The 26,026-nt window shown below is 36.3% G+C and overlaps 2 protein-coding genes across 7 annotated transcripts in view; one reads left to right on the top strand and one right to left on the bottom strand.

Annotated features, from left to right (window-relative positions):
• The first annotated feature begins 387 nt into the window (after positions 1 to 387).
• LOC117423563 (mitofusin-1-like) lies at positions 388 to 16,764 on the top strand. 3 transcript variants are annotated; one of them, XM_034039561.3, is made up of 18 exons: positions 388 to 631; positions 3,960 to 4,083; positions 5,377 to 5,512; positions 5,854 to 6,016; positions 6,570 to 6,694; positions 6,955 to 7,063; positions 7,335 to 7,442; positions 7,609 to 7,762; positions 8,132 to 8,199; positions 10,385 to 10,506; positions 11,154 to 11,280; positions 11,392 to 11,496; positions 11,784 to 11,886; positions 13,131 to 13,357; positions 13,906 to 14,061; positions 14,176 to 14,372; positions 14,579 to 14,713; positions 16,132 to 16,764. In XM_034039561.3, the coding sequence occupies exons 2-18, from the start codon at positions 3,969 to 3,971 to the stop codon at positions 16,199 to 16,201; spliced, it is 2,220 nt and encodes a 739-aa protein (XP_033895452.3). In that variant the 5' UTR covers positions 388 to 631; positions 3,960 to 3,968; the 3' UTR covers positions 16,202 to 16,764. The 3 variants fall into 3 exon arrangements, with proteins under 3 accessions (XP_033895452.3, XP_033895453.3, XP_058846171.1); XM_034039562.3 differs by having other exon boundaries at positions 388 to 636; XM_058990188.1 differs by lacking the exon at positions 3,960 to 4,083.
• Positions 16,765 to 17,541: 777 nt separating this feature from the next.
• The window catches only part of LOC117423562 (guanine nucleotide-binding protein subunit beta-4), a 32,379-nt gene continuing 23,894 nt past the window's right edge, over positions 17,542 to 26,026 (bottom strand). For all 4 annotated transcript variants that reach the window (XM_034039559.3, XM_034039558.3, XM_034039560.3 and 1 more), the window contains 8 exons: positions 25,886 to 25,924; positions 25,430 to 25,536; positions 24,694 to 24,757; positions 24,264 to 24,426; positions 24,067 to 24,133; positions 22,938 to 23,139; positions 22,256 to 22,472; positions 17,542 to 21,754 (listed from right to left, as the gene is read on the bottom strand). In XM_034039559.3, coding sequence (XP_033895450.1) covers positions 21,648 to 21,754; positions 22,256 to 22,472; positions 22,938 to 23,139; positions 24,067 to 24,133; positions 24,264 to 24,426; positions 24,694 to 24,757; positions 25,430 to 25,536; positions 25,886 to 25,924 — 966 coding nt within the window. In that variant the 3' untranslated portion in view covers positions 17,542 to 21,647. The remainder of the gene's footprint in view (positions 21,755 to 22,255; positions 22,473 to 22,937; positions 23,140 to 24,066; positions 24,134 to 24,263; positions 24,427 to 24,693; positions 24,758 to 25,429; positions 25,537 to 25,885; positions 25,925 to 26,026) is intronic.

Raw genomic sequence — 26,026 nt, 5'->3', positions numbered from 1 at the left:
TGCACGGCACACCACTTACAGTATTATTATTATTATTATTATTATTTATTTTTTTTACCGGGCAAAACATATTTTTTATAGTGCGAGGTCGAAGGCATCCAATTTCATAGCATACACAAAAATATACCACATTTTCAAAAAATATGTTGAAATATTCTGTTTAAAAATGCATACGAAAAAAAAGTCAAAATGAAAGTGGAAGCTACAAATATTTAATAACTACATAACGTTATACATTCATATATATATATGCCAATATACTTTTAAAAACACGTATTATTATTATTATTATTATTATTATTATTATTAATTTCAAACGTGGTAATGAACTTTTCGATGAGTCTGTGCTATATTTATGTCTTAAAATAGCTCCACTGTAGTTAGTCGTGTTTCCCCCCGGACTGACGGGCGGATTTCATAGTCACGTGACACTAGCCGGTCTCTGACCTCCAGTAACTCCACCTCCTCCTTGTGTAGTCCTAGTTGAATCAGACAGAGAGAAGAGGACCGTGAAATAACTTGAAACCTTATTGTATTATTAAACACACATTTATTTGGCACTATACGCACACTGTGAGACGGTAGCTTTGTAATGAAATCGTAAGTAGTCGCCAGGGAAACTCAAGACGAGGTAAGGTGAATGCACATCAAATCTGTTACAGGAATAATGTTTGCAAGACGCCATGGTTTACTTCCATAAACGACTAAATATGTGATATATGGGAGTGTAATCAAATGTATATTAAGATTGATTAAGGAATATAGTACCGCTGTGTAGGCTACTACGACTAGTTAGGGAGTGTTTGCTACTGCTGTGGTTTAATTTTAAATTTCATTTTACGAAAATGGTGTGTGCTTATATCGTCGTTATATAATTTTCTCGCATTATTGGATTAAACTAAACACGACTCAAAGAGATTATCTTTACATTAATAAATTATATGTGAACACCAATAGCGTGAAATGTATTCCTAGAAAGACTTTTTATTATTTTTTTTTCTAGTTTTAAGCTTTGGGACACGAGCTCCAAATGACGTACGAGGTGTTATCAATAAAGAAACTTTGTGGTGAAATGAAAGTAAAGTCTGACATCTAAATGAAGCAGCTGTAAAAGCGCTACTGGGTCACACGCTACAAACCAGTACACTCATTATTATTATTATTATTATTATTATTATTATTATTATTAAATACAAATAAATGAGTGGTGTTGAGCAGCCACGTACTGTATATCCCGTCTGAGTGTCACCTTCAGTGTGAGGTGATAAATCAACTTGTTGTTTACAAACCGCCGTGCCAACACAGTAACACTGCAATCATAAACACATTGACCTTAAAAAGAAGTGGTCAGGGAAATTGGTGGATATAAATACACACGTAAATGTTGGTGTGTTTATAGGGCCATTCCATACCAGGGGTGAAATTCTCAACAACAAAGTGCAGGTACTCGTATGCACACATGGGTGTAAACATTTGAAAAATTGAGACAATTTGAGTGCCAATGAATAAATCCTTTTAAAATGTATACATATTGGTACACGATACATTTGTAAATACAAATGAAGCCTTAAAAAATAACTGATCAATTATAACTGATTCACCATAAACAAAGAAGTTGAAAATACTGAAAGCTCTGCTTGTATCACTGTCATGTACTGTAATGTAACACTTAAGTTAAACTATGCAGTAACAGCTGTAGAGAGGGAGTTTTGTTTCAAGATATCCTAAAAAAGGATGATATAAAAAAGGGTATAAAAAAACTTATGAAAAAATGATACAAAAAGGTCTAAGTCAAACAATGCACAATAGGGGCTAAAATACCCCTCAAGTTTACTGTGTATCAGGCAGTACTACTACTAATGATGTACTTTTATACCATTTTAATCATAGTATTCTCTGAAATCATCCCCATACTTTCCAGGCCCTGGATACTCACTTACAACAGGACCTGGCCATGCTACAATAATAGCCTTGGATTAGAACATATATCCCTGTTTCTTTTATTTATTATGTACTTATTACTTATCTTACAATAATATGTTCTGTGTGCTTCTGTTGTGTTTCTGTGTAGATTAATTGTTCTGATCTATTCCAGAAAAAGATTTTTCAGGCAGAAATGGTATAAAAGTAGACTTTTTATTTTATTTTATAGTGGTTTCTGCACAAGAAACAAAGTGGCAAAAGACACATTTTCATAAAGTAATATCATTACTGTGGTTTATTTCAAAACCTCACTTAGGTGCATTTTAAAAACTACAAACTGATAGAAAACACAGACGATAGATAATCTTGGCAAACCTTAGGTGCCTGAGGGGTAAACCATTTCATGATCTTGGACGTACTTACCATACCATATGCGTTTTCCAATCTCGAAATTTCCTTTGGCTGTGAGGTCTGGTTTTGAAAAAATTATGGAAAATTCACTGTTTAAACAAACAAACAAAAAAACTGTTTTCTATCGGTTTGTAGTTTTTAAAACGCACCTAAGTGAGGTTTTGGTAGTTTCAAATGTGTCACTGTAACAAAGAAATCTAAGTTCCACACGCAAGTTCATAACACTTCAGCTCCAAGCTGGTGCCACTGGACGCACACCCTGTCGCTTTTTACTCTAGATCTAACCCCAGACAATGCAAAATTGAAGAATAACGCCAGTTCGGTTAGCACTATGTGGTACTTTAGCCTCACCAAAGTGGCCATAAGCAGTGCTCGAATGCATGACAAATGCAACTTCAAAAATCTTCAAAATCCACGGATACCAAAATCTAGGTAGAAATACCAAAAATTCAAACTTAAGAGGGGGTTAATGACCAGTGGGGGGGACTTGAAACCAAAAGTGTTTCACAAAATTTAAGAGTGGTCCCTAAGGTTCTTACAGCAATACTAACATTTTAGCACCCGTATCCCCGCAAAATCTGAGACGGTCAGGCAACAAAATGCCCCTGTCCAGGTTGAGTTGGCATGGAATTACCCTATAGTTATTTCACAATTCTCTCTAAACAATACAATATTGGTGTGATTTAAAAATTATAGATAGATAGATAGATATTTGATCTTCAAACGGTGGAATTACACATTTTGAACCTGCTGCTGTGATTAGTTCAATTTTGTGTGTTTCCAGGAACAGTTCCATCACTAGGCTAAATTCTTTTGCAACAGAAGTGGCAGACGTACAGATGGAAAGATTAGCTTGTCTGAAACAAGTGAAAAGCTGTTTATTTGGCACATGCAGAGAGTTTGGACTTTAATCATGCTGCAATGTAGAGTTAGTTCTATGGGCTCGGTAAAAATGTTTATGGCAGGAAAAGAAAAGTCTTAAACTAGAAGTGCACGTATTTGATGTATTTCAGTAGTTGGGTATGGATGGAGGTTTTTAAGCAATTGTATTTTTAGCAGAATACCAGAGTAGTTTCAACCTATACAACCAGTCTTCTGCTTAAATAAAACTCTATGTGGAATATAGTACTAAAATAACTTTACTGGGTGTGCCATATGTGTTGCATTTTTGGTATACCTATTCTATGGGATTTGACTTTTGAGACTGCAGTCTCAATACAGCCATGGCAATAGAATGGCAAAAGGCTATCCCATGCCCTTTGTGTTTGTAATGTATGCCAGTTGGCTGTGTTGGAATAGAGCACCTCTATAAGAGTCAAGTGGCATTTACATCTTAAATCAAACAGGTGGTGACTGGTGTGTTTAATAGTTCACATGCTGTTTGGAATGAAGTAGGGATTGTGTTCATTTCATGCTCAGTTCTTTTGTAAACAAATAGCCTACTAGTATGGTTAAACCTAAGATACTGTAGTGTGCTGAGATCTGAACACAATTCTGATAACTTCCCAAACAACACCTTTTTAAAGGGAGACTAAACAGCAGTTCAATTATGTTTTACCTGCTTAGTGTGTTTTGTGTTTATGGTATAGACAGTTGTAGCACAGTAATCACTTCCTCATTTTCAGTAAGACACCATGGCAGAGTCAGATAGGTCACCGCTGAAGCGCTTTGTGGTGGCTAAGAAAAAGATCTCCACTATCTTTGATCATCTTTTGGAATACATCACCGAAGGAGCAGATTTTGTAGAAGGTAAGCTAATATCATATCTAGTGCTGGGGCAAATATTCGAACAAATATTTTTTGACATGTATTCAGATACAAAAGTCTGATGTTCGTATTCGCTAGATATTACAAAAATACCTTGCACTTATTTACCGCCTCACCAGAATTTGCAAATGAAAGAGATTTGTTTTTTTCCCCTTCACTTTACAATGCTATTTACACGTTTTGTTTTATTTGAAGTGTTTAAAGTTAAGTTTCAGTTCTTGTTTGCTTGTTCAGCTACAAAAAGGCACAATTAAACCTCATGTTATTACTTTATGAAAACGTGGCAATGGCCACTGTTTATTGTGAAGAAATGGCAATGGCAAGGAATGAAAAAAAAGAAATAAAATGCGTTGCCAACTATGTACTATTTATTTCGGGAATAAACAAAACAACGTTTAACTTGAACTGCTATTTGGCATCCTTTGTTTTGTAGTTAATTCACTGGGGTAAAGCAAGACCTACACAACTTATTCTTTACTCCTGGGATATGCTTCTATTTGAACATGTTACATATTGTAAGGTCTCGCTGTAAAATAAAGGCGCGCGCACACACAGGGGCCACGGCCACACCCCCTGCCCCTGCTGCTATGCTGTCTCTGCCTGCATTCAGAGCAATATAATGGCTTTCATTACTTTTTGAAAAGTGAACGAATATGCAAACAAAATATTGAGATTATGAGCAAATATCCGAACATGAAAATCCCTTGTTCGTCCCAGCACTAATAATATCTGTTCTGTTCTTCTTGAGTTCACAAGTTGCTGTTCATTTACTGAGCCCCGGGTGTCAACAAATTTTGTGCGCCTCAACAGGAGAAAGTAAACCAAATGATGATGCTTTGCCTGTCTAATACTGTAACTACATTTAGAAACTACATTTGATTTCCTATTATTATTTGTTTATTTAGCAGACGCCTTTATCCAAGGCAACTTACAGAGACTAGGGTGTGTGAACTATGCATCAGCTGCAGAGTCACTTACAACTACGTCTCATCCGAAAGACGGAGCCCAAGGAGGTTAAGTGACTTGCTCAGAGTCACACAATGAGTTAGTGGCTGAGGTGGGATTTGAACCAGGGCCTCCTGGTTACAAGCCATTTTCTTTAACCACTAGACCACACAGCTTCCTATCTCCTATGTATTTGAGTATTATGTTGATTGGGGAAACAAGTTGCGGGCCAGCATGGAGAAGAGGGTGGCTCTATTGTGATTCCTTAGATTCTTGTCTTTTAAAATCAGAAATGTAGAACAGATTTGACACTTGCTGTTTTGTTTTCAGGAACATATAGGAATACAGAGCTCGAGCAGATAGCCACGGAGCAGCAAGCGTTGGTAATACATGGATATACAAAGAAACTGGGAGTGATCAGTGAAGTGCTGGCACGGAACCACATGAAAGTGGCGTTTTTTGGCAGGTATGAAAGATGCGGATCATATCAAGCGTGTTGATTCAAAAGATCACATGGATGTTCTTGTACAGTACATGCTAAAATTGTTTGTCTAAACAGCTGTGGGAATAAGCATGTAACACCATCCCCCTCTACTCGGGCAAATGGTATGAAGAGAAAACGTCCCAAATCTTTATCTGGGCAGACAAAGAGGCTCATATAATGATTCCCCCTAATTTTTCTGTTTTTTTGTTTTGAATAATTTCATTTACTCAAGTCTTGTTGGGTTTTCTGTTTTCAAATAAAAAAAAGAAATAGGTCTTTGGTCTAGATTGCTAATTATTTTCTTTCATTTTTTCCGGCTCCAGGACTAGTAATGGTAAGAGTTCAGTTGTCAATGCCATGCTGTGGGATAGGGTGCTGCCCAGTGGGATCGGACACACCACAAACTGCTTCCTCAGCGTGGAGGGGACAGATGGTGACAAGGCCTACCTCATGACGGAAGGGTCAGACGAGAAGAAAAGTGTAAAGGTATGGAGTTAAAAAGAATGCATTCTTTAACTACAGATATGTGAATGAGTACTGTGTCAGTAACCAAGTTAACTAAATACTATTCATTTGGAGTTGGAGTAATTATACCCCAATCTTGAACATCTCCCAAATTCTGGACGTCTTTGGTAGCACATTTAGCTGTGCAGTTAATGACACAGAAGGAATAGCAGTCAGTGATTTGCCATTTTCATTATTTTGCGTGGACCAAAAGTTATTTCATACAGTTTACCAGGGGGCATTTACTAACTTATGAAAGTGAGTGCAAAGCTAATTTCAAATTAATGCCTAACATTAGGGCACGAGCACTGAGTTTAAAACAACAACAAAAAAACACACCTAAATACCCATAACAGCTGAAGAGCAAGGTAGGCCCTAAGCATTTGCCAAACAGCCAGTGAACAGGGTGTCTGCGTTTACAAGATTCTCTCGTAGCAGCTGTGAGGGATATCCCACTTTTCTATATCAATCATGTTTTGAAATGGAACAAAAACTTACATGTAAAAATAGATTGAAAAATGACTTCCTTTTGCAGACAGTAAACCAGCTTGCCCATGCACTCCATATGGATGAAGAGCTCGATGCTGGCTGCCTAGTGAGGGTTTTCTGGCCCAAAACTAAGTGTGCTCTCCTGAGGGATGACCTGGTGCTAGTGGACAGGTACAGAAATGCAAAAATACCTTCCTAATGTCATGCTTATGGCACACTGCAAAGCTTTTAGCATTAGCACCATTTTTAAGAAAGGAGAAACACAGCTACCAAACTATTTTGTAATCTTATTTGCTAGACTACTTTATATTGGGCTATTAATGATTTGGAGGAAAGCTTTAAGTTAAGATTTTGCCATAAGTATTAAGATGAGGAAATATACCAATAATAGTTAAGATTAAACCTTTTTTTTTTTTTTTGGTGCTGTACAGTCCTGGAACTGATGTTACGACTGAGCTGGATAGCTGGATTGATAAGTTCTGTCTAGATGCGGATGTCTTTGTGCTGGTAGCTAACTCCGAATCCACTCTGATGAATACTGTAAGTTTAAATTTAAAAAATGTAAAGAGTGGAATTTGTACTGTAGTACAATCAAACAAAAGTTTGATTGACATATTTAATATATTACTAATACAAGTCACTGTTAAATAGACCCAGTTATGCTTGTACATGTGCAAACTATGTGCTGTGAAATGGAAAACTGGTATTTGAACTGTTTTTGTACTGTGGTATTTAAGCAGTCTTCCCTGGAACTTTTTGTTTTTAGAAGAAAACCCTGTTTTAAAACACTTTTTTTTTTCTTGATATTTAGGAGAAGCATTTTTTTCACAAAGTAAACGAACGTCTTTCAAAGCCAAATATCTTTATTTTGAATAATCGTTGGGATGCATCTGCCTCAGAACCCGAATACATGGAGGATGTAAGTACACAAACCACACTACTCTCATCACCAAGTGGTTCGATCACTTCAGAAAAGTCACACAGAAATTGTACAGAGTCATACCCAAGACTGGAGCTGTTCCTGCAAAGAGTCATGCTGTTCTGGAGAAGCTACTCGAGTCTGAGGTGTTCTTTCTGTCTGGCAGGTGCGCAAGCAGCACACAGACCGCTGTATCAACTTTCTTGTGGACGAGCTCAAAGTGGTGGAACGTGAACAGGCCCTAAATCGGATCTTCTTTGTGTCCGCTAAAGAAGTGCTGAATTCCAGGATGCAAAGAGCTCAGGGAATGCCAGAAGCAGGTCCGCAAACAAGAGTTTTAAGGAATTAACATCAATACAACAAATTGTACCAAAAAAGGATTCGACAAACCTAGCGTACACTAATGTATTATAAAGGAGATTATTCCCTCTTCAAATATATGCAGAACATTTAAATAAGCAAGCAAGTTTAGTGGTACCCCCAAAATACTGTTTTGTAGGAATGTATGACGACTGAGTGCAACATTTTTGTTAATATTACCCCACAAAAATGTTTTCGGCTGTGACTGGTACCACATTGTATGTAGTGGCCATTAGTTTTTGGGGTGAACAGGTATCCCACCCAGGTGGTAGGAAATGGATAATATTTAGGGTTAAATATCATGGGCTAAATGTGATCAATTGTTTTAGGTGGTGCATTATCTGAAGGATTTGAGGCAAGATTACAAGAGTTCCAGTGTTTTGAGAGAACCTTTGAGGCAAGTAGCTTTGGGGGGGGGGCTTTTTTTTGTATTCGATTTTAAGTAGTGTCTGTACAAATATTTAGAATGAAATAATGTCAAGCCAGTAGTTGAAAGTTTTTCCTATCTATTTTGGCTAATTCCAAAGACAGAATTCAAGGACTATTTATATGTGTTTAACTAGCTATATAATGCAAATTCATGAGGTATGTCATATCCTGTAATCCGTTGAAATGTACTTCAGAGTATATCCCCATAAGGACCTTTTTAACCTGTTGTTCACAATCGGTCTAACCCAAAACTGAAGTAGAATTTTATATACAGTAACAGCCTGTATATCAAAGGCATTGCAGAAGAACAATCTGTCACAGCTAATTCATTGCTGAGATAGACATTGTTAAAGAGTAAGTAACAGGATTCAGAAAAATACGAAAATCACCATGTGCAGATACAACTGTTTAAGTAACGTACCTGTGATTTTTCTTTTCATTGTTAACATCATGACAACTTTTTACACTTATTGCTTTAAAGTCTGTTTCAAAGCTCTTCAAAATGGCTGCTCTAGTGCACTGAGGTTTAAGATCTGTCCTAAATCACTGCAGGAATAGCGATTGAAAAAAACAAATAAGAAACAAAGTGCTCTGGCTTTTCTGTTCCGTACCACATCATGGATCGTTATTGCTGTGTTACCTGTTTGACAATGTGGGCAATAATCCTTACACTATCCGTGCACTAGAGCGGCCATTTTGAAAAAGAGCTTTGAAACAGACTTTTTAAAGTGATAAGTGTAAAAAGTTGTCAGGATGTTATAGTGAAAAGAAAAATTACAGGTACATTATTTAAACAGTTGTAGGAACACCTGGGGATATGTAACGCTGTATTTTTTTCAGAACCCTACTACTTACTCTTTAAGGTGTTCTTCCTGACATTTGTTAATGAAGAAGAAAAAAAGTACTTGGTATAATAACCTTGGGGATGTCTTCATAGGACAAATAATGTCTTAAAAATGTAAACTCTGCCTGATCCGAGTAGGGATTAGTTGCACTGTAGCAGGGGGAGAGAATGTTCTAAAATACAGCATGCAATCTTAATCTTGTAGAATCTATCTAGAACATGCCTTAACCCTTCTCAACTTGTGTTCTTTACCTGTTGAGGTAGTGTCCTAACCGCCTGGTGCTGTAGTGCTCGTGTGTGAGATGCCTGCCTTTCTCTTCTGGTAAAACACTCTATAACCCTGGTCCCAGTTTCTCTTTGAGGAGCTCTCTGTCTTCTCTGCAGCTTTAGCCTGACCCCTCTTAACTCTGTGTGCAAGCTTCTCTCACTCTCTTGTATTCATTGCTGAAGTCTAGATTTGCTTCGAAGAGGCGTATTGCTACTTAACCAGTTTTTATTATTTTTCTTTTCTGTTTTGCTTTTGCCTGCTTTGCTTTACATTCTGTTTTTACCATTTTGTTTCTTATAGTAGTGCTAAAAATAGTATTAATCCAATTGGACTAAGCTTTCTTAAACAAAATATGTAATGCATAAAGATAATGTTATGCATTTTTGTATATTTGGTGTAGCTAATAACGAAAATAAAGTTTTGGTTACAATTTAATAATATGGGTATTTGAAGACAAACATTAAACTAGTACTTTTTTTTTTTTTTTTTAAATAGCAAACTCCATCAAATCTTTTTTGACTATGAGAAAACGGATCTCATGTAAAGTTGTGATATACAATCCATGTGCAACGTAATACATGGAATGATCTCCTACTGGCTGGTGAAGATAAAACTTCATGGAAATCTGTTTCTACATTGAATAATTGAAAAATAAATTTGTTGCGAGACAGCCGTGCATATGTACATACAGATAATTACTGTACAATGTAGTCGGGTTCCCCTCAAATTAGTGTAGTTATCCTGATTTTAATTAAAAACAGGGTTTGATTTCGCATTTTATTTGTTTCTTATGTTTTTTTTTTTTATCAATAAGCGCATTACTGTGAAAACTTGAGAGACGTGTTTGGTTTAAGGTATGGATCTGCTGCTCTATTTGTATGCTTTTTTTTTTTTCATTATGATTTCATGATGACGTTTAGTTCCTTGTTCTTCTGTTAAGTTTCCAGCAGCAGGTCAATATCTTCTCCTTGTTTTTTTTAAACTACCCTGATCCAGTATATTTGAGTTGCAATATCACAGTAATGTGTTGTGGTCTTGTAGGAGTGTATCTCGCAGTCAGCAGTGAAAACAAAGTTTGAGCAGCACACAATCAGAGCTAAACAGATCACTGAAACAGTGAAAAGAATCATGGATGACATCAATATCCAAGCAGCAGATAAGAGGTAAAGATTTCATCTTCTAATGAGGATTTACTGTTGCAATTATTATACCTTTCAATCCTGAAAAATCTTAGAAAGCACTACTCTTAAACACACCACTTCTCCAGTGTTGACCCGTTAGTCATTTTGCTTGACAAACTTGGATGTTTTACGCTTGCATACCAGCAAATACAATAATAACACTACATACTGACCAGCCATAACATGTCACTTATGGGGAAGACTGAACATTTTGTAAAAACGATGTATTTTTGAGGCCCCAGTGCTGGTGGACACACTGTTGGTTTTTGTCTGTTAAAACCACACATCCAGTTGTGATGTGGTTCTTGGGGGTGTTGGTAAAGCTATTCACGAGTTGGGGTTTGGCTTATTAAATACCTATTTTCAGAACTGCTTATCGGAGTTTGATTTATATTTATTAAAGATTTTATGTGTAATGAAAATGATCACAAATAGCCTAATAAAGGGTTAACCCGTCATGATGTTTTGATGCTTTCTGTTCTTTTAAACAGCTATTCTAAATGGCACCCACAACTAAGGTTTCCCACAGTCAGTCAAACCAGATTATATATCTATTGCTTAATGCATATACATTATTGTAACACAGTTGCATCCGAGTTGCTAATTTGCAAGCCTATCTTTCTGTTCAGGATCAATTCGCTGAAGGAGAGAGATGACAAGGTGGATCAATTAGACTATGTCCGCTCTCAGCTTGGTTTACTGACTGAGGACATTAAGGGGAAAATCAAGGCTGTTACTGAAGAAGTAGAAACAAAGGTAAGTGCATTTGTGGACAGAAACGGAACCTTGAAACAAAAAAAATGTATAAAACCCCAACAACTTTGAATGCAAACCATAAAATAACATTGTATTTATTGTTTAATTCAGGTTTCCAGTGCGATGACAGATGAGATTTGCCGCCTTTCTGGGCTGGTTGACGAATTCTATTCAGATTTTCATCCCTCACCACAAGTGCTAGAACTGTACAAAAATGTAAGCATGGCACAGGGATTATACTTGTATTTAATTAGTTTTCATTCAGTTTCCGCTATGTATACACATATTGTATTTCTGCAAATTAGAAAAACCAGACAATCTGCATTAAAGATCCATTCATTATTTGAGTATATGGTAAATTAAACAAATGTCCAGTAAATGAAATGTATGTAGGAAACTGTACTTTAATTCATGCATGTACTAGGAATAGCACACTGGGCTAGTAGCAAGGTTTTCCTTTACTGAGTCAGTCTTTAAGAAAACATTCCTTGTCTTTTATACAGGCGCTGCACAAGCACATAGAGGAAGGCATGGGGAGAAACCTGGCTGACCGCTGCTCCAATGCAGTTAATGCATCTGTTCAAAATTCCCAACAAAACATGATAGGTAGTACAGATACATATTTTTTGCTTTATTCATTTCCCACCAAATCGATATTCAAGATTCTAAAGTCTGGTTAGGTTTAGAGGATTATCTCACAGAGGAGATGGAGCAGTTTGTCTGTCTGAAGGAATCCTGGGTAAACTCGCCCATTTATCATGATGCGTAAGTTGAAAGTGTAAACAACTTGCCTTGACAAAATATGGGCTTGGATGTCAAATTTTTTTTTTGGCAGTTAAATGCCGATAAAACTGAATTTCTTTTATTTGGCTGTGAAACAGCATTAAATAAAATTCCACAACCAATGACCTTTGGCAGCCCCCCAATTAGCTCTTCGCAAGCTGTGAAGAGTCTTGGAGTCTTATTGGATTGGTTTTCTGCATCACATTTCAACTGTAGTGAAGTCTGCTTTATTCTCATTTGTGGAATATATCTCAAGTCTGTTTGTATCTTGCAGAATCTGACGTAGAAATTTTAATTCATGCGTTTGTTTAATCCTGTCTGGACTACTGTAGCACCCTGGTCTATCTGGTCTATCAATCACTTACAGCAGGTTCAGTATACAGCTGCATGAATTCTGACAGGTACAAAAAGATTTGAACATATTACACCTGTTCTTGCCCGCTTGCATTGATTTCCAGTGAAGTACAGAGTTATTTTTAAAATTGTATTAATGACATTTAAGGTTGTCACTGGAAATGGCCCTGCTTACATTAATGATGTGCTTTTACCTTATGTCCCTGGATGCCAGTTGAGATCTGCTGATGCTGGGTTTCAGGTGACTAATGATAAAACGTAGCTCTTGTGGTGGAAGAGCCTTTAGTCATTATGTACCTGTATTATGGAACAATCTTCCAATTGAAATCAGTAAAGCTGACTCAATAAATGCATTTAAATCAAAGCTTAAAACACATCTTTATGCAGAGGCTTTTTTGTAGATTGGGATCGTCTGATTTAGAAATGTATTAATGTATTTTTTTCCCATTTGTATTTGGATGTTATTTGACATTTTATTGTAATTATATTATATTATTGTATAGTATATTTATTTGTAATGTGAAGCGCTTTGAGATGCTTTGGCATGTAAGGCGCTATACAAAAGAAATTTGATTGATTGATTTGAAATGTATTGACTACACATTTCCAGGGTATAAAAGTGGTACTCTAAATACCAGACATTTGTGACTTTGGACTTTCAATAACCCAGTGGTAATACTTTTGAATGTTTTATTTTTCCATCTTCCTTGCAGAAAACCTGAAGCCTCTGCTGCCCTCTAGTGTCCAGTGTCAACTGCACATGCTGATCCCATGCAGGAAGTTTGACCTGAGCTATGACCTAAACTTCTCCTCACTCTGCACTGATTTCCAAGAGAACATTGAATTCCGGTTCTCCCTGGGCTGGACTTCATTAGTAAACCGCTTTTTGGGTCCAAAGAATGCACATAGAGCACTGCTGTTGATGGAATCAAGTGCACAGGTGATTGTTTGAAGAAGCCACTTTCTGAGTGGCGTTATTGCCATTACACCTTCTCTTGAGTTAATTCAGTTGACTTTTTCTATTTTGAATATATGTATAGATGCATAGCTGTAACATTTATTTAAAAACTGTGATGATGAATCTGTCTATAAACTTTTCTTTACCAAAAACTTTATTTTTTATTATTGAACAATCCTTAAAAAAAATACTTTTTTAAATGTCAGCATTATCATTGTGAGTCAATTCAGAGAAGCTGATACATTGATAGTCTTGATGGATTTATTTATTTATTTTTAATTAGTTTTTAACGTATGAAATGTAAACATTTTGGGATGGACTTCTTAAACAATAACATGCTATTGGTACTACTACTGCAATGAATAATAATACTTAAACTTATAATCTTATAAACTTGGTAGCACTGTCTAATATTAAGGATTAATGTCTAGTTACATAAATATTACGTAAAAGTAATTGGGCATTATATGAATATGTACACTTAAAGACGTAGCAGTTATTTTATCCATTTTTTTATTGTTTTTTAAAAGATTCCTCGACGTTTAGCAACAACCCCTTCTGCACCCAACATTCATGCCCTGACTCAGGAAAACGTGTCCCAGGAAGAAATTATGTTTTCCATAGGGACGGGCTTGGCCTCTCTCACGTCAAAGTCATCCATGACTGTAGTCATTGTCACTGGTGTAGTAAGTACCTTTTATTCAAATTCTGATTGATTCAATGTAGTATGTTGCATGTCGGGGGTCTCTTACTGTATAATAGATGTCGTCTTGTTTAATTCTTTTTTTTCTCTCTTGTAGGTCTGGAGGACGATAGGGTGGAGACTGATTGCTGCTTCCTTCAGTTTGTATGGGCTTTTGTATCTGTATGAAAAGCTAACATGGACAACCAGAGCCAAGGAGAGGGCATTTAAACGGCAGTTTGTAGACTATGCAACAAAGAAACTCCAGATGGTAGTTCGTTTTACCAGTGCAAACTGCAGTCACCAAGTTCAACAGTAAGTCAATGTACCCAGTTGCATTACATTACTTCTGCTTTTCTTTTAGCCTCAACAAACTTTTTACATGCGTTTGTTTTATTTATTTAAACAAAGTGTCTGCCATCTGCCTGAAAATAGGCACTGGACTGTAGCTTTAATGGAAAATAATGTCTTGTGCTGTAGAAATATTGACGCATTTATCATTTTGATCTATATTGAAACAGGGAGATGGCGACTACCTTTGCGCGGCTGTGCCAACAAGTGGACCTCACTCAGAAAAACCTGTCTGAAGAAATCAGTAGACTAACCATGAAGATCGATCAGTTGGATGCAGTTCAACATCATTCAAAGACTCTTAGGTGAGTTTCCAGAATGACTGTTTCTGAAATGAAAATACCAGCAGTTACCACAGTTGGGTACAGTATAGTGGGTGTTGCCAATGTATTCTACCAATAGGCATGTCATGGATATTTGATGCATTACTGGCATACCTTTAACCCTTTGCAGTCCATTTATTAAGTGCGCGTCAGGCGCGTCGGGTCCAATTTATTTTCACACATGCAGTTAATTTTAGACGCGCTGTTTAAAAGTATTTTTTTCCACAGTCAAACAGTTTTAAAAGGCCCTGCATATCAACAAAGCACTCACTAGGCATCTCCAGCCCCACCCTTTCGTTCGCTATAGCTTTCACATATGCTAAGAAATAAATAATAATAATAGTCGTACATACCGATCAATCATCTCCTGATCACTCGTTTTATCACCAAACGCCTCAATAATGCGATCCAAGTCATTATTTTATTACTATAACATCTGAAAAAAGCCCTGCAAATGTCCGTGATATTCTCTGAGCGCTGATGCAGTCACAGCCAGCTTGTTTCCTTATGGCCGCCGTTATCTGATCCCAGGGGCAAGTATGACTATTCATGAGATACGCCCTTTTTGATTTTTTTCGGCTTGTCTCGGCTCCTGTCGCTCCCACTCGGCCATTGAATGGTTTTCTCGGCTTTTTCCGGAGAAAAAACGACTAGAAACCTGTTTTTTGCATCTTTTTGATGACCGGATAGGAATAATTGCAATGTCAGACCAGGTCCGACATAGGACCGCAAAGGGTTAACATATATACTCCACTTTGTTAGGTTTAAAGTCTGGCTTTTTTTTTTTTTGACTGGATTGCTGCTTGAAATATAATTCTCAAGTTCTTCAACCACTCCTTCAATTGTGATAAATGTGCATACACATTCTTACACACTTCTGCCTAATTTCCTAAATTGGTTATGCTAATAAATTATACATCTTGGTAACTTGGTATCCATTGAATTTTTGTAATAATTTGTTTGGATGCATTATTAAGTATTCTTCCACTGGGTGAAAGTAGTTTCCTAAAACGAGTACTTTTTTCCTTTTGGTCTCCTTGTTCTGAGTAGGGATGTTACTTTTCAGCTTCTGTTGTTGAGTTCTCTGGCATGTTATTAAGGATGACAGACACTTTTGAAAAACTTGCAAGTCTTTTGACCATTGACATCTTATTCCATACATTTTCTTTCATGTGGGTATTAATGGGCAGAACAATACCACAAAGGTCTTTCCAGTGGTTCAGTACCAAAATATATTTGTTGCAATTTTCAAAGCTTTACTGACCAGACATATACTGTACATTTGAATAACTGGGCAGACAAAGAAAAGTATGCCTCATTGATGCCTGCACTGCAGGAACTTGCATTCATGTGTCAAAGAAAACCATGAATTCTGTGTGGTGTTGTTTTATTTCTTTCAGACATAAAGCGACCGGACTTGAGACAGAACTGGACAGTTTTATAAAACAGTATTTGCAGCCACAGCAGTGAGGATTTCCTGCCTTCACTGAACATCTTATTTATTCTGCAAATTCATTCATTTATTCTTTATTCAGGGAGCCAAAGATGCAGAGTTATATATCTAGGCTAATATTACAATATTCAAAATAATGATTCACTTTGTAATTATTTTTTAAGATCTATACATTTGATGAATACCTTTAATAGTTTCTTAATTTGTATCTATTTGAATATAAAATGGTTTTTGTTCCTCCATGTTCAGAACAAGTTACTTTTAAGGAAATGGTCACCTCTTTTCCTATGACTTTTTTTTTATAGTAGTTACAATTTTATCAATAATTCCAAGTGTTTTGTTCACTTAAACTATAAAGATTAAGTAATAATAATTTAAGTGATATCATGAAGCCATGAGAGGAAGGCTATCATTTTTTAGCTATTTCAATACAAACAAAATTTGTCATCTTGTTAATTATAACAGCAGCTTATCTGCTTTATTTTCTACAGTATACTCCTAATAAAAGTAAAAATAAAAAAAAACGATGCCTTGTTTGTTTGTGAACAAGCGACCTGCTATGATCTACTTTTTTTTTTTTGTCTCAGCTGAATAAATAGTTAATGTGTCACAATACAGGGAGACTATATGGATTTTTTTTTTTTTTCAGTTTCTTAATTATAGTAACATGTCTACTTCCTGCACTGTCAAGATTTTCTTTACTTGTTGATTTTTATCTTCCTTTTAAAATAGAAAAGCTTATGAATAAAATTCAGTTACCCACTCTAAACCGAATGTTTTACAAGTCAATCAGTTAAAACATGTTTTTGTGAATGTTTTGTAAAATAAAAAAATACTGAAGATGAATTGTAAAGAATAATTGGCAGCTATGCAACCTGGGCTTTGTGATCTAGACTGCACTAGGATGAGTGGATCAAAATATTGAAAAAATAATAATACTGCGAGACATTTGTCCCCAGCATTTGTATATAACATTTGATCAAAATAACAATGTCCACATTTGTTATTTAGTGTTTTGTACAGGATTTGACATTGGGAGTTTTTTTATTTTTCCCCCCGCACTTCAGTATTTTCTTGCCATTTATCTACTGCTGTACTGTATGTTTGGCAGTATAATGATTACTCTGAGTTTTCCAGATTTTCTTTATTCCTGTAAAATAAACTTTGATAACTTATGTAATAAAAGTGTGTGTATATCTGATTTAAATTCATCTCCAAGAAGCAGATTTAATAAATGTATTCACAAATGTACCTTTGTAAATCACAGGGTTAGAAAAGGGCTGGTGCTACATATGATTTTATTTGGAAGTGTGTAGACTTGTAGTCTCACCATAGCAAATACACAGAACACCACAGCCTTAGTTAAAAGCTTTTTTTTCTTTTTTTATTGGTTACAATATCAATTCATGGCAACATATCAGTTTCACCGAGCCACTGTACAAATACAAAGAAAAAAAAATATCTGGTGTGAAAAAACAGACTATTAACAAAAAGTTCTCATAGCAAGTGATTATAATAAATTTCACACAATAGCACTGCAGGAGAAAACGCATGGCACAAAGTCCCTGGTTTTGACTGGCTCAAAAACTTAAAAAAACCTTAAGACATTTTGTTGAAATACATACAAAGAGCCAAAAGGCAGTGCATTGTTACTAAATCAGTGTCAATGTTGTGGTAACAAAACAGAACACGAATAATGGAAAGCTGAGCTGGGACAACTAGGAGCTCCCTCAAAGTTTTTCCATAATACTCCAAAATGTCCTCTTCCTCGGTGGTACAAGTTAGATTTTTCCGATACCTAGGCTCTGCATTAGGTACCAAAACCAGGGATACAAAATAGTGAGGCACGGGACACCACCTCTTGTATAAGGAAGCCTTTGTCTTGGATACAAAAGGAGTTATTGTAAATATTACCTATGGTGGCATATTATTCCTCCTAAACAAAATATATGATCATGGATAACATACAATCTGGAGAAGGTGGGGTGATGAGATGGCAATTAAAATGGTGGAATAAATGTTGCTTTTCAAACTTTGAGAGCCTCAGTCCCAGCTCCAACAAAAAGCTCTGTACTGTACAGGCACATTTAATGTGACATCTTTATTTAATGTTAAAACTGTTAATACTGTTGCATTTTTACACAGAACACTGCAGTAATTGCCTGCCTGTTATTTTTACAATACAAGACACATCCCTTTCTAGAAAGATTGTGGCATTTCCATAGGTGGCTCATTATTCAGGGAGAAAACCTTTAACAGCATCTACAGCAAGTTTGCTTTTGTTTTGACACAGAGGAAGATACTTTAAAAACAGGTATTGTGTTAGGAATGAAACATTGCAAAGCCTCATTGTTTGCAATTGTTAGGGTTATTGTCATCTCAGATTAAAGAAAAAAACAACAACTTTAAAACTGCAGATGCTGATTTACGCAACAAGTTATGGGATCCAGTTATTTGTAAAACTGGGTCAACTGAATTAAAGGCTAAGTTTGCATGTACATTTTTTTTCTTAAAATAGAACTGATATTCACAATTATACAAAATCGGCACCAAGCAGTATTTCAGCTAAACAGGGCACTCATGCACTAGGCACCTTTATCATCATGTTAGGCAACTTATGAAACTCAGCCATTTTCTTAATTTTGGGGCACTGGCTAATGTAGAACTACCACCTGCTACAGCAAAAATACAAAAAACAAACAAAAAAAAAAAGCATTGAGCAATGATTATACAAAAATAAAATAAACAGATTTTTGGGGGCAGAAAAATACACATTTGTAGCTTTAGATATAGCAAAATGATGCATGGAATTTGACACCATGTTACAGTAAAATTCTTTCAACACTTAGTACTTTGCAATACACTATACCTAACTGTTACTTTAATGATTTTTCTGGAAACCACATTCTATTGTCAATATATGTATACTTAAAAATAGTAAGAATAAAAAAAATCAGGGCGATGCAGCTAAAACTCACTCACAACTGCTACCATAATCACTACATGATTAAAAATTTCTTAATAATCAATAAATATAATAAACATTTTAGTAGTAACTGTAGCAAGTAACCCATCTATTCAACTTGATAAAATGATTTACAGAAAACTGCCTGGAACGAAGGAGCTGCATGTTGCATTTCAGTTCTCTGAAAAGCAGAAAAACTTTAAAATGCACATACATTTTAAGAAACCAAATTACTGGATACCTCTTTGTGTTTTCTTTAGTGTTGTTTTCAGATTTAACTTGGTCCCAGGTTTTTTCTAAATACTGTAGTATTTAAAATACTATTATGTGATTTCCCCAAAGTGCAGAATTCTCCCCATTGGCACATTTATTGGCACGTCAACAAAAATGTATAGGCATAGTCTGAAGGGCACAGGCATGGAGAGTATGGAATAAGTTTCTGGTACAGTCAGAGACTAGATTATTCATTAAGCTATTGAGAACCTTAAATATCATGTTTAACCTTTTTGATGTGGGGAGATGGCTGGCACTATCATACGGCCTACATCTAGTAGAATGCTTCATAATGAAACCAACCTGTTCTTTCAAACAACTATTCTCTTCAGAATCTAAAGAAACATGCAAATCAGCACGAGGCAGCAATGGGACACCAGCTCCAACTCTTCCACAATGTGTTTGCTTTGACCACGTTAGTTTAACCAGATCAAATTATTGGGTATGTGATACTCCACTGCAAGGCAGAAAGGTCAAGATCCAATCAATTAGATACTGCTTTCAAAAGGCAAGTGTATTTGGATGTTTGCTTGCACTTGGACTACAATTCTAAATTCTTTGTAAGCTGCAAGGCAAAACAAATATGTGCTGTGTCACTACCCATCACTGTTATGCATTCCTATCTGTGATCATTAGAATCAGGTAATAGCACCACTGCCAAAAAATTAAATAAATCAGCACTGCTTTGTTAAATCTAAACAAGTTCTAAAAGAACTAGCACACCACTGCCTCCCAATAACTCAAGATTTAAAGGAAACATGTCCTGAATGCTGGCAAAATGATGTTTTCTATACTGGCCTCAAGGACTTGAAAGTTAAAAAACTAGATCTTTACCTTGTCAGTTTGAATGATGCTTGGAATTTATTTATTTATTTTTTAAAATGACAAATGCTAAAATGTGCTTTCTGATTACATTTGAACTATTGTTGCATGCATTTTTTTTGTTCACTGTACAAAGTATTCTTTCTTTGCTAAACCACTCTTACTGCTTGAAACATTTGTGTTTAGAAAACAGTGCACATAGTGATTACAGACACAAGATTAAAAGAAAGCATTTACAGACGGAATGTCTACTACCCAGTAGCGGCACTCAGTGGTGAGCAGGGATATGCAATTTATTTACTTATTTATTCGGAGACAGGTGGGTAATGGTAAATGAAGGCTCAGAGGGGCTTTGGCTGTCTGCGATCTTCTTATTAAATGCTGAGGAAAATCCTTGCATTTGCAGGAATAACAGCATATCATGCTACATTAGAAAATTAGCCAACACTGGCATTCATACAATAACAATAATACTCAAGTCAAATGAGAACACAGGAAATACGGATATTAAATTCTAACTAAAACTGAGATTCAGTTTCCTAATTTAGTCGTGGTCCTGCTGCCTTTACTTAGTCAAGGTCAACATACTCAGTAGATCTGTGTCCGAGCAGAGACTGAAACCTGCTCCTGAATTGCGCAGGAGTTGGCAGTCCTCACAACAGTACTTCAGTGCTTTTCATGACAAAAAATATATTAAAACTTTCATCAATAGGAAGATACCAGATGGCCAGAAGTGAGCCAACTGCTGTATGGGGGGGAGGGAGGGATTATTAATAGCTCAGTAAATTTCAGTTTAAGAATATGCCATTAATTTAAAATCTTAAATATTTTCTGTATTAACCCAAATGAAGCCACATATTCAAACGGTGGGGCAGGGGCAGGAAGAAGAAACTATTAAATAATACTGTATTCATCACCAAAGAGGCACCACCAGATTAAGTTTCAAGCATCCATTATCAAAATAGCTGGCAAATATTAACACAAAACAAGGCTTAGGCTAACCTTTATCCAAAAGTTAAGTAGTCCACTAAGAAATTGTATAACAGCATTCAGTTCATCCACAACCAAAGTGTGACGTCCCAGGTTAAATACAAGCTATAAACCAATATCTGGGGTCGGGCAAAAAAAAAATATATATAACAATGACTGGCTCCTAGCTTCTTGGTCACCATGGTAACATGCTAGCCCCTGTCAAAAGTCAGAGGTTTGCCAGGGTTAATTTTTCATTTCTTCATTCAATTGGACTATTTACTGAAAGCTTTGTGTAGTAAGTGAATAGAAAAAGTTTCACCTGGAAATACAAGGTAGAAAGAATGTTACTTTCTCACAGCTGTAGGCTGCAGCAGTGAATCCCCCTGGATCTCAGCAGAGGACATAGTTAACCTTTGTATCCCCCAACCTGGTTAATTCCAGATTCTAAGGAAACTGTCCCAAGATCCTGTGGCTACAGCCATGCCATCATCAGTAACTCCTAAACAGCTCACACGATTATCGTGGCCAGCAAGAACACCTGGGGAAGACAACAGGAAAACAAGTAGTAAGCAAGAGCTGCTCAGCTTTCCCACAAGTTAAAGTCCTTATTACCTTAAAACATTGGGCAAACCCCACCTTCAAAGCACCAATTCTATGAAGCGGTTTTCACTGTAGGAATGGGCTATGGGTCACATTTGGACACATTAATTTTGAAATTGCACAAAGTGGTTATTTCAATAAAACAATACTGTATGTTCGATTCTGGTTAAATAGTTAAAGGCAATGCAATGTACAACACTACAACTTGCTACTGATTTAATTAACCAGTTTCCACTATAGAAACAAAACCACAGAGCATAACAAAAGTTATGGAATACTGATTTTTTTGGGTCGACCGTGGATATTTAAAATTTCAAAGCTTTTTAAAACTTCTCATAATATCCAGCTTTAATAATATCTAGCTAGACCAATTGCTTGTCCCCTTGATAAGTGAGCTGTGCAGTAAGCTCCTGCCACCACCGCAGTGTTTCACACTCACCAGCACGCTCTCCCTTCAAGGTGTCCCACACATTGCAGTTGAAATCATCGTAGCCTGCAAGCAAGAGGCGGCCACTTTTTGAGAAAGCTACAGAGGTGATTCCACAGATGATGTTGTCGTGGGAGTACATCATTAACTCCTGGTCAGCCCGCAGGTCAAACAACCGGCAGGTTGCATCATCGGAGCCCGTGGTGAAGGCATTTCCATTGGGGAAGAACTGAGAAAAGACATGGGCAGTTAGACACAGCACTCGTCTTGCTAAGAACAACTGTTACAGCCTTGATGCAAACTTATGCAAATGGTTTCTTTTCCTTCTGTGGAATATAAAAGGTGCGGCTTATTTATCAACAGCTAAATTATATTTTCAATAATACAGTTTGATTTCCCCAGGATGTTGCTACCACTTTACTATAAAATACGTATGTTAAACTCTGTGTTCTCTGTTACCATTGATAACTGATGCTCCCCAAGGCTCTTCAAGTAATAAAGCAACCTTGGTTATTTTTTGACAAGTAAAAAAAACCCAGTCAACAATTTACTTGTTATATGGTGGCTTAAAAAAAAAACAACAATTACATTATAAATGTTGCAAGATGTAGTTGTCCTTGATGCTGCACATTCCAGAGGGCCTCAGGCCACGCAGCATACTAATTTAGACTCGGATAACAGCTTTTGTACTTACACAAACAGCGTTGATATCGGAGACATGGCCAGTAAATGACTGCCTGCACATTCCGTCTCGAACGTCCCACAGTTTAGACGAAGCGTCGCAAGCACCAGATACAAATGTCTTCATGTCGGGGCTCAGGGACAAGCTCATGACGTCTCCAGTGTGGCCTGTGAATGTGGTAGTCTGTTGGCCAGTCTCAATGTCCCATAAAGCACTGAAAACAATGACAAGGTAGAAGGATGAGCAGGGATATCCCCCAGTCTGTGTACTGTACTATATAAAATACCTTCCACAGGCACCTAGAGTGTATATTATTATTATTATTATTATTTATTTCTTAGCAGACGCCCTTATCCAGGGCGACTTACAATTGTTACAAGATATCACATTATTTTTACATACAATTACCCATTTATACAGTTGGGTTTTTACTGGAGCAATCTAGGTAAAGTACCTTGCTCAAGGGTACAGCAGCACTACCAGGGATTGAACCCACGACCTTCCAGTCAAGAGTCCAGAGCCCTAACCACTACTCCACACTGCTGCCCTACTAACTATATGACAGAGCCGCACTACATCCTATACACACACACACACACACATACACAGGCTCACTTTGGTTTAATTTACCCCCCACCAAATTGCTAGTACAAAAATACATGGAGAGAAAAAAATAAAAATAAAACAAACACATTAAAAATCACTGGATTATATAGTTATTTTTTAAACCTTGGTTATTTGTCATTGATCAATCTGAAATGATCGTAATTATTAAAATATGACAAATCATACTGGAGTCTACAAAGCTGAAATGTGTTTGTGTTTAATGTGGGGGGTGGGGGAGTTCATATGTTCTGGTTCTAGGAAAAAAATAAACTTGAAAAAACTTTATATAATAATAATAATAATAATAATAATAATAATAATAATACAAATGGAACTCAGGCCAAGAATTAACATTATTTAAGAATTATAAAACTAATTCAGGTTTCCCAGAAATATTGAAAGAAAAGTAAGAGTGGAACCATATTAGGGGTCAAACATGAACATTATACAGGGTAAATCTAAGTTACCATACCACTGAATAAACTGGAGGTTTACAAAAAAAAAAAAAAAATTACAAAATGCTTTAACAACTCACCAGGTTGTGTCGCCTGAGCTGGTCACAATCTGGTTGTCATCCAAAAAACGACAGCAAGATAAATAACCTAAAAACACATTAGGAACTTGTTAAAATATTACCTTGGCTAAATTATTTTAGAAAATGCATAGGTTCAGCTTTGTTGTTTCAAATCGTACTGAGCAAGTATATAATTATTTTAAAATCATGTTCCTTACCTGTATGCCCAGGTAACTCTCTGGTGACTCTAACGTTACCCTCTCTGGTTTTTAGGCTGTATATAGAGCAGATGTTGTCCAAGCCACCACAGGCAACATAGTTTCCAGAGGGAGCATAGGCACAGGTCATGACCCAGGATGACCTCAGAGGAATGGCATGCATCTTAAAGACAGCGTGATACAATTATCACACAAATAGGGAAATATGAAACCTAACCCAGGGTAATGCTCCAGTTACGTAATTTGATCAATACCACTTGTGTGCATTTATATTCTATAAAGAAAAACATATTTAAAATAGTGGACAAGGTGCTCAGGGTCTCTGAACACATGGTCCATAGCATACTGAACTGAACAGAAACAGAACGTAAAAAGGGAGGGGCCGTATCAAATATCATTAGGAAGTTTAAAAATTTATAAAACATTTTACCTTGTTTGTTGTGTAACTGTCCCAAATGATTAGTTTGCCATCTTGAGAAGCACTGACAAGTAGCCTAGAATGGTTTAGAAAGACAATAAATAACTTATTTATGTACAGGTCATTACTTCAGTTAAGTATTACCATTCACAATTCCATTTGCTAATAAACCACCATTACGCATTTATTAGGACTTCAAATCTTATGCAGTTAAACAGTTCAAAATCACTGGTTAAGGGATCAGATCCGTCATTCAAGTCAGATGTTCCTCTATCCATAGTATTGACACTACCTGACTTTGTATATTACTGTTCTTTGTGCCTGTGGGTGCCAGTAGGAGATAACTTGCTAAAAGACAGCTTTAAAAGGATATTTTATTTATACCACAAAAATATTGTGGTATCCATTAATGCAGTTATACAACTAGACTAAAATGTTTGTGTTCTTCCCAGTAATTCTACGTAATGCACCCTTCCTGATCACAGCAGGCCACAACTTAATTGTTTTTCTCTTAAAAGCAATTCTGTTGTGCTTCTGCAAGAAAAACGCATATCTGCGATGTAGAACTTGTAAACAGACAATAATGGATCACTATCAAGCAATATTAACACTTTTAATACTTGCTATATAAATATTTGAAAAGCAAGTCAAATTACGTGGCAAAATGGCTGCAGTTATGTTCAAAAGACAGCTCAAATATCCAATATCAGAAGTGTTAAAATGGGTTATAAAGGGGTCCCATGCTGACCTGGAGTCTGATCCCCAATGCATTGCGTAGATTTTGGCTAAATGACCCCTCAGCGTGCGTCGTGTTCTCATCTGGATCCGACCCACAGAATCCAGACCAGCTGTGATCTAACAAACACACAAAATAGTATACAGATTGAGCATATATGACTATGATTCTGAATACAATGAGGAGGGTAAATTTCACCATCATTAAGTGCTAGAGATGTGGTTGATCCTCTTATGCCAATGACTGAGAATATTTCTCAGGATGTCAGCTTAGAGCTTTTGTCCTAATGTGTACACAACAGAGAAAGTATTTTAAAAAGGTGCAGGTTGATGGGACCTTTAAAAAATGTAGCCAAGTTTTTTTCTTAACCAAATACTAAAAATGAAGGGTAACAAAATATTAAGAACATTTATTTCAAAATAAAAAGTGCAACATTAGTATCTCCACTAGTCCTGAAATAGCTCTTACCTGGGACAGAGTGGAATCACTACATGCTTTCCGGGCATCCTAAAAAAGAGAAACGTACAACCAAATATTTTAGCAATTGTTTCTACTTGTACAATACATTATAATGACTTTGTGATATTGTATTTGTGTCTTTGTAGCGAA

This window comes from Acipenser ruthenus, chromosome 17 (genome assembly GCF_902713425.1).
Source record: "Acipenser ruthenus chromosome 17, fAciRut3.2 maternal haplotype, whole genome shotgun sequence".
Classification (NCBI taxonomy): domain Eukaryota; kingdom Metazoa; phylum Chordata; class Actinopteri; order Acipenseriformes; family Acipenseridae; genus Acipenser; species Acipenser ruthenus.
This window is presented reverse-complemented; position numbering and strand designations above follow the sequence as displayed.